A 9,371-nucleotide genomic window follows, 5' to 3' on the forward strand; every position below is an offset into this window, starting at 1 on the left:
ATTGTGAGGGAACTGAGGGTCAGATGGGTCTGCTCTGTCCTTTATTCCCTGAGGTGAGAGCATTTAGTATGGAGGTGCAGCCCCAGCAGACACTGCTGGCCGAAAGAATATGATCTTCTGCACATGGGGTTCATGCACACCAAGAGTGGAATTCATGTGAACAACACATCTCAAAGAACCATACTTACTGTAAGGTAAATAACTGTTCTTTCTTGAAGGACTTGTGAAGTGGAGCTTTTGTAGAGTGGGGAGATAATATATTTTAACAAAAAAGCTGTAGATCCTTCCCTGTTCTACTTCTCCAGTGGCTTTTGGGTATTGGCTGTAGAGTAACAAGTTAATTGCAGTATATAACTAAAATTTAAATTATTGCTTTTAAAAAACTAGCTTAAGATGCTGTGCAGTAAATACTTACTTGGTGTTGATCTCCAGAAGTGGATTTAACTTTTCTAATATATGTTATGGTGGAGCCATTGAGACATCACAGCTAAGGCTGCATTGTGTTGTGCTCTTAAAATGGGAGTTCAACCTCAAAGACAGTGCATCTGTCCCAAATTTTAGTGTATAATTTCTGATTAAAGCTTGCATTTTCTGAGGATTTTCAAGAAAATGAGTTAATTTTGTCCCCCAAATAAGTTCACATTCTCAATCTCATTTTTTGGCTTCAAAATGTCAAATTATAGAAAGTCAAAAAAATGTACATAGTGCTGGTTTGTTGGGTTCTCTGGAGTTGTTAAAATATTTTGTAAACACCCCCGCCCCCATGAGTGGTCTTTTGCGCAAGTTAGCCAGGGGGAGTTCAAGATTTATAATTATCATGTAGCTGCTGGTTTCTCAAAGAAAGGCCCTCTTATGACACCCTTACAGCTGAACAGCTTTCACGATGACCAGGATCCTCTGTGCAATAGCTGCTGGTTTATTGAAAACTAGGAGCTCCATAAAACTGCAGCAGCCTCTTTGATAAAGCAGTTAATACTGCGTCAAGGATCTCGTTTTTTGTGAAATCATGCAGCCAGCACAGGAGCTCCTGGACTTCATGAAAGCAACCACTATCAATCTCAAAGATCCTGTTCTTTGTCAAACTGTTCAGCTGTCTTAAGAGTTCCTCTCCTGAACCAACAGAAAATAGGATCTATGACAAAGCAACAGGAACTTTGACAAATACTAGGCTCTTTATGAAAGTGCCTTTCTGGGTCAGGAGCAGGTATTGTTGTTCATAAATGTAGCCATTGCTGCATTGGAGAGCCTTTCTTAATCTAAAATGTTAAAGTGGGAAATTAATAGACAAAAGCACTATGGTGTGTGTGAGTTAAAGTTGTAGATTTTACATCCAATGCAAAACCACTAAAGCAAGGAATGAAAAGTTAAGGCCTCTAGCAGTTCATACTTTCTACTCCTCTATCCACACTTCACAACTAAAATAACCACTGTACCACACAAAGCATCTCAACTTCAACTTTGCCCCAATAGAAATGCCAACATTCCAGCAAACCCTTCTCCAAACATTGAGTGAATGTGTTTTTTCCCCCAGAACTGTGAAGAATGGAAAGTAGTGGGAGTAAGTCTGGGAAGTTGGTGCTAGATGGCTCCCATCCATACTAAAGTAAAACTAAGTTGTTGAGTGTTTTAGTAATGGGGTGTATGTGTGTCTGGGTAGAGGAGTAGAAGGGGTATGTGCTTTTAGATATTTTGATTTATTTCCTTGTTTTTATGGTTCTATTAGGTATGTTATAGCTGCAACCTTAACACATAGAACAAAGGTATTGTTGTGTGTTATGTATTCTATTATTAAAATGAAGCAGTAATTAAATGTTGATTAAGATTCCACTCTTTCATTTTTGATGTGGGATCTTCGACTCTAAATCTGTTCACCTTTTTATGTATATTATTTTTAAAGATCACTGATCTGATGTTTATTTGCACAATTTATCCAAAAAGGTGCCTTACTTTACGATGCAAGTTCTATTTTGACTTCTTATTATGTCAGCGATCTTACTCTGGAAAAATGAGTTTTGACCACAAGAATGAAACACTTTCAATAACAGTAAGTCACTGTATTTTCTTTATTAATACCTTACCAAAAGTTATGTTTGATGTTAAACGTCGGTGGAATTTTAACCCTTAAAAAAATCTGTTCCGGTACCTTTTTGTATTCAGTTACTTGGCATTTACTAATGCAGATTTTTTGCATGAAAATAAAATATCTGGTTTCTGTCAACTTTACTATTTTCTGTTCTCCATCTGACATTACAGTTAATGTGAATTGATTATCCTGTCAGAAGACGGAGATGCAGAAAAAAACAAGATGAGCTGTTACAGGAATAGATAACTAAATGTAAATTTAAAATGTGAAGATGTAGTAAATGTATAATTGGTCAGCATTGTTTCAGACTTGCATTCTAACTTTTCAAATAATGATTAGAAAATGAAAACAAGAGAAGTCATGGTGTCCAGTAAATTCCACCTGATATTTACAATTAGTAAATCATTTGATGTCCTCCCACCTTAGTGTGGTTAGTTTCTCTAACTAGACTTGCACAGTTTTTCAGACCCTTGAACAGTTGAAGTCCAATTATAATTTTTTTTTAAAAAATCATACAAATTACTTGTGATCAAAATGTTTTTCTCTAGATGGGAGAAATATGAGATAAGGTACAAAACTTGCATAGCATTTTAAATTCTTGCAACATACAAACACTATCTTTAAACAAAACAAACAAACAAGGCAATTCATTATTTCTGCGGCTCAGATGCATCAAGTCCCTCTTTTGGGTCCATCTTGGCTTGATTTCTGTCCTGTTGACATATTGTGGAGAGTGATTCAACACCTAAATGAGTCCTGAAAGGTAAAAAAGGAAGAAACAAATTATACAATACACTTTGTTTAAAATTTTTACCAGAAAACAGATTTTATGTTTACCAGTATATTTTGTTACAATATCTTTAATTAAAACAACTTTTTTATTTTTTTTCAAGCACTTCAGAATACCAGTAAAAAAAATATAGATAGATACCACAAGGTGTCACTGTAATCCAAGGAACACAGAACTGTTTACATGTGTCATGTATTCATACAGAGGGGCTATTCCTTGTTAAAACACCAGTAGTGATACAATTAGCTGCAGTTCTAAGATCATTGGGGTTTGACAGAAACATAACTACACTGGGTGATGAGGTTAACAGTTATAAAAATAGGTTTCAGAGTAACAGCCGTGTTAGTCTGTATTCGCAAAAAGAAAAGGAGGACTTGTGGCACCTTAGAGACTAACCAATTTATTTGAGCATAAGCTTTTGTGAGCTTGAGCTGTAGCTCATGAAAGCTTATGCTCAAATAAATTAGTTATAAAAATGGAGAATTAAACAAGTCACAGGCTGAGTTATTGGTTTAAATTAAATCTGTTCCATTTTTATTTGGGCAGAGCAGTGGGACAGTTGACTTGCAACTACCCCTTACAAAATTGTGTGTGATTGAACTATTTTAGTTTCATTGAGACACATTTACACTGAAGTATACAAACTTACTGTGTCGCTACATTTTATAGATAGATTTTCATGTTGTTTAATATTTGTAAACTTAAATCTTGTATGAAAAAAATTACGCTATTCTTCTTATGCAAGTATCAATCATGATCTACTAATTAAATGAATGTCTTAACTTAATTTAAGGTCCAGCCTGGAGATATAAACAAGGCTGCTCTAAATGACATGAGATCTCTATCAGGAGGTGAACGTTCTTTTTCAACAGTTTGTTTCATTCTTTCTCTATGGTCCATTGCTGAATCTCCTTTCAGATGCTTGGATGAATTTGATGTCTTCATGGTAAGTATAAATTTCAGCTACATCTTCCAGTTTTGCTGGATAAACTACCAAAGTAATTAAGTGGAGATCATTGGAAAGTTGAAAGACTGTGGTAGTTAATTTTGGTTGTGAACCTACTAACATTTTCCCTCGATAATGCTAATTAGAGAATACATTAACTTTACTCTCTCGTTTTCCAAGTTGGTAACCAGAAATAAGGCGCTTGTCTGTGTAAATAAGTCTGACTACTTTAAAATATAAGTCGAGTTCATGAGATAACTCAGAAATATAACTTCCACATAACTTGCTTTTCTGGATCTTAATATTTTCCCCAGTCCATAACTGTCCACATAACATCGCTGAGTTTCCTCAGAGGTCTGCTAAGAAAACTCTGGTCCTAGCTCATGCCCTCACTTCATCAGTGTACAGTTTTGCCTTCACTGGTAGAACAAGTGTAGCAGTTTAGCTCAGTGTTGTTTCTTGGAAACGTGAGGTAGGTTTACGTCCCTCTCCACGCTTATACACCAGAGTTCTTCCGAAGCTATTGAAACACCGATGAGTTAATATCAAAATAGCAATACACACTCCTATCTTCTTTCTTGATTTATAAAGAATGTATATAGGAAAACCCTGTACAGCATCTGCCTACCAAAGGATGTCTCTGTGGAGATCAGGCAGACTGCTTTGTAGTGTGTGTTCAATTTGTCAGTGGCGAGCCAAGTGGTTGCCATTCATCTTTCCTCTGTTATAGCTGATTACCTCTCTGACCAGAACGTGATCATGGATTATGTTGAGGATGGGCATTTATGGCTTCAAGACCTTGCATGATAGATGCATTGTATACGTTGGTTTTACAAAATATCATGAATCTGGACAGGCAGGATACAGACACTCTGCAGTGTATGTACCTCAAACAAAAATGCCAACTTCCTACCCGATTTGGGGGTTTTGTGATGTAATTCAGTTGTTCTTTGAACATTGTCCTAAAAACAAACAAATCTAGAAAATTCCAGTGAGAAACTTTGTTGAGAGAACTTTTAAGGTTGCACGGTGAAGTGATCAGGACAGCATAGGTAACAACACCACTGCGCATGTGCATTACAATACAGTCTTTAATTTCATGGTCATATTCTGGTTTTCAAATACGATATACATGCATGTTTTTCTACATCTTTGTATGGTCCATTTGTGTAATTGACAGCAAAGGGGAGGCAGGTCATTGTAGGAGTCTGTGCTTTGTACATTGTGCATGTTGTATATAAGTGACTACCAAGCACTCTTAAGCATATGCTGAGTGGTGTATGGTAGCATAAGGGGCTGTACGTATCCAAAGTAGTAGAAAAGGGTATGATGTATTAAGATATCGTATGTTGAGTATGTAATTGAAGGCTGTATCATAATACACATATGCAAAGGGATAGTGGTAATGACAGGCACACAGCCTCTATTCACTTCTTGAATTTCAGTGCTTGACTGTAACCTTCATGTTCTCTTGATGTAGATTTTTTTTTTGATGGAATTTCAGTGTACATGTTTTACTTAGTTAATTAAATAATTGTGTTAGCAAAATATCTCCAAACTTAATTAAGTTTTTGCAGATGTTTATATTAATAGCTTGTCTGTACAGAAATGCAAGACAATAAAATATATATTCTAAATATCAGTAACTGATCAATCCTCTGTTCTTAGGACATGGTTAATAGAAGAATTGCAATGGACATGATGCTCAAGATGGCAGATTCTCAACGTCATCGACAATTCATTTTGCTCACCCCACAGAGCATGAGGTAATCATTTTTCCTTAAACTTCCTCGCTCAAAAAGTGCACTAGAAATGTTAAATAGATACGTAAGAAAGAAGGCAATAGACTTTTTTCACAGTATATATGCCTAGGATATCAGCATCAAAAGCATTCTTAAATGGCCACCATGATGAATTGGGGATTTTTAGTATTTGTTCGCTTCCCTACTCCATTCTCCTTCAACGATTTCAAGTTTCAAGATACTGTGGTCACTCTTATTTAAGGTACATCTTCACTGTGAGAGATGGTGTGGTTCCCAGGTCACATAGACATACACGAACTCTCATCGGAGCCAGTACGCTAAAAATAGCAGTGTAGCTGTGGTAGCATGGGTAGCAGCAGCAGCGGCACTGTGCTCGCTGCCCCGAGGGCAAACCCTGCGGGTACATAGCTGGAGCTGCCCGTCTGGGCTGGTGCTGCCTGTGCTACTACAGCTACGCTACGACTTTAGCATGCAGGCTCGGCGGAGATCTAGCACTAGTATGTCTACACAAGCTGGGAATCAGGCCCCACGCTTATAGTGTAGATGTCGCCTTAGTGTCTTCACTACATTAGCTCTCTGAACCACTTCCCGTGTTACTTAAAATTAATTCAAAGTCATCTCTCCTCTGTATGCTCCAGAAGAAACTATTCCAAGAAGTAATTTGCTTAAGATATCAGACTTTCTCCAAGCTGTTTTACTGTTACAGTAGTAAACCATTTTATCTGGAGTAATTGTTCTCTATTGTTCTCTCTCATTATTTTAGTAGATTTTGTTGCTTTTCTCATCTCCTGCAACATTCTGACTTGTTCACTCATTCAGAAGCTGTTAATTCACCCCTACTATTGTTAATATTGTGGACCGGATTTTGTAGCTACACATATTCTGTCCTTAGAAATTTTCATTTGATAGCCAGTGCAACTGTAGTATTCCTCCACCTTGGTGACCAGGTTTCTTCCCTATATTTACTCCCTGGGGAAATTCTGCGCCAATGCGCAATGCAGAATTTTGCAGAAATTAACATTGTGCGTGCACAAGTTCCTTTCTTCCACAGAAATGGGCTGCGGTGCTGCTTGCTGCCACTAGGGGCTGCTGGACCTGGCAGAGCCCAGCTCCCAGAAGACACTGCTGGGGGGAGGGAGCTAGAGAGTTCCTGGCAGCTGCAATTCCCAGCATGCCCTGAGGGAAGGACAGGGCATCATACAGGAAACTGTGCAAGCCTGGCACTGAGCATCAGGCTGTTTCTCCCTCTGAATCCCTAGGCTCTGCGGGAGGGAGAGGGGTATCTGGGCAGGGGGGTCCCCAGGGCTGGGTTCTCACGGGGAGGGAGGGTGTGTGGGCAATGGGGGGCTCTGCAGCTCGGCTCTGGGGCGGAGGGTGTGTGGGTGTTGTGGGGGGTGGGCTCTGTGGCTGGGCTTTGAGGGGGGGAAGGCGGTGTGGATATCAGGGGCAGGTCTGCAGCTGGCTCTGGGAGGGTAACGGGGTGTGGGTATCTGGGCCCTGGGGAGGCTCAGGCGTGGAGGGGGAAAGGTTGTTTGGATGTATTGGTTAGGGAGGCCCCCGTGGCTGGGTTCTGCCGGAGAAGGGTTGTGGATGTCTGGCCCCCCAGCTGAACTCTGGAGGGGTGGGGAAGGGACTAGAGAAACAGGAACTGGGTTGTCATAGGGGTTTCATTAACTCACTACTACTGGGGGAAATTTTGTGTGTCTGTATTGTTACAGACATACTTGATGACAGGTATTTTGGAATAAATTACCAAAATAATTGAAACTGGTGTAATTATGTAGAGTTATTTTGACAAATAAAATATGCAGAATTTTAAAATATTATGTGCAGAATTTTAAAATATTTTGGTGCAGCATTCCCCCAGGAGTACTATATAGTTTGATGGCCAGGAATTACTTATTATTTTTGTGCCATGGTGTCTCAGAAATGCTGTTATGTCTAAGTGAGTCGACAGGTTTGCTTTTCAGTGATCTGTTTTCATGCATCCTTATGTAAAATAGTTTAGGAAAGAATGGCTGTTGTATCTCCACCTCTGAGAGTCTGTAGGTTTGAGCTTGATGATCATTAAACATCTAGAAGTTCCTTTTGAGCTTTCTATTAGAGCACCCTCCTGGCTTCAATCAGATCAGTCAGGAGGATAGATTGATTACAAGCCCCTCCTCATTTGATGTTTACTAGCCACACTGGTGCCAATAAAGATGTCTCTCCTTATGCTCATGAACCATGAGGATCTGGTTTTGTGCCTGGCCCTTTTGCAAGGACCCAAGAGACAGGTGTGGAATACTGCTTGCACCATCTCCCCTTAATCTATGCAGCTATGTGAGGTGAAGCACAATCTGTCCCTGAAGATGAGGATAGCATACTTAAGTTACTGAAAACTAATGATTAAATATATACTGGACATGGTTATTAAAAAAAAAAAATTCCTTCTTTGGGAAATGGAGAGTAGGATATATATGAAATACAATTGATGCTAGTCTTAGTGTCTGTCGCTCTGAATAATGTGAGCAGAAATAAATGTTACATAACTTTAAAAAAAACAGGGAATGTTTTTATCACAAGAATGTGCCTGAGGTGGAACACAGAGCAAGTTTGCTATAGATGTATCATAGCTATTCTATCAAGCATTTGGGTTGGTTTTTTTTTTAAAGGCATTTAGGATTTAAGAGCACAATTAAAGTCCCCACAAACCCCGCTCAAGATAAGTTAGTGTAAGTCAACATGGTAATGTTATAACCCAGGAAAAGGAAATACGGTACTGTATATCTAAGGAGATCACAAACTTAATCTAATCAAACTAGGTAGCTATAAGAAAAATGTTGACATAACAGGGAAGGTTTGTGGTTGTTTTATGGGTTTTTTCCATAAATATAGGGGACTCTTTTTCCATGGATAATCAATATTTAGAATAAGTAAAATCACATAATAAAAAATCAAAGTTAGTATTAATAAAGGCATTAATGCTAATAACTTTTTTGAATATGAAATGTGAACCATCAAGAAGTCACCAGAAGATATGGATGGAATTAAAGCCTTTATGTTGAAATTTAGTTTTTTATAAATGTCTTATTAATTTAGGAGCAGAATAGAATTATATTCTATCATAATATTTTTAAAAAGCTAATACCTTTCTGAATAATTTATGAAGCTATATTTAGTTAGGAATGTTGGACTTCACCATTTGATCGTATTCTAGCTATATGGTTTCATACATTTAAGTGAAGTATTATGAAGTCAAATTTTACATTTTGTTAAAGTATATGCATTTAATTGCAGTATTAATATGGAGGAACACTAATATAATGGAAACAAAAGTGCAAAGAAAGTACAGTTAAGCTATTTTGTTGCCACAATTTAAAGCCTGGATCCTGCATACACATATGTGCATAACTACACTTGGGTTGAGTGTGTGTTTGTCGCATCAGGATCTAAGGTAAATGTAAACTTTAAGGGGTGTTTGAGCACTAATTTTATTTCTCTTGGAGTTGGTGCTTTCAGTTTAAAACTCAATTTGTATAATTTATACAGTCTAGATTTTAAAATTTTGGGGTTGGAATAAAAGTGGTATTGTTGCATAAAATATATAGAGTTCACAGCTCGTAAAGGCTAGGGGTTAACATCCTGGACATATTGAAGTCAGTGGAAACTTCGCTATTCACTTCAGTAGCGCCAGAATTTCACTCCATTTTACTGTTTCATATGATCAAAGAAAAATTGCTGTCATGTAAGGCAAACAGGTAATGGAGAGTCAAATTGGCAGAAACATTAACGCATTCGCAAGGGTCA

The 9,371-nt window shown here is 37.9% G+C and overlaps 1 protein-coding gene across 8 annotated transcripts in view; it reads left to right on the plus strand.

The window, feature by feature from the left end:
• Positions 1 to 9,371, plus strand: part of SMC6 (structural maintenance of chromosomes 6) — a 91,137-nt gene that overhangs the window by 74,850 nt on the left and 6,916 nt on the right. For 6 of the 8 annotated variants that reach the window (XM_073335956.2, XM_073335955.2, XM_073335957.2 and 3 more), the window contains 3 exons: positions 1,939 to 2,044; positions 3,667 to 3,819; positions 5,488 to 5,585. In XM_073335956.2, coding sequence (XP_073192057.1) covers positions 1,939 to 2,044; positions 3,667 to 3,819; positions 5,488 to 5,585 — 357 coding nt within the window. Of the gene's footprint in view, positions 1 to 1,938; positions 2,045 to 3,666; positions 3,820 to 5,487; positions 5,586 to 8,861; position 9,371 lie in introns of those variants that run through there. The other 2 variants (XM_073335959.2, XM_073335961.2) reach the window with 2 other exon arrangements.

This window comes from Lepidochelys kempii, chromosome 3 (genome assembly GCF_965140285.1).
Source record: "Lepidochelys kempii isolate rLepKem1 chromosome 3, rLepKem1.hap1, whole genome shotgun sequence".
NCBI lineage: Eukaryota > Metazoa > Chordata > Testudines > Cheloniidae > Lepidochelys > Lepidochelys kempii.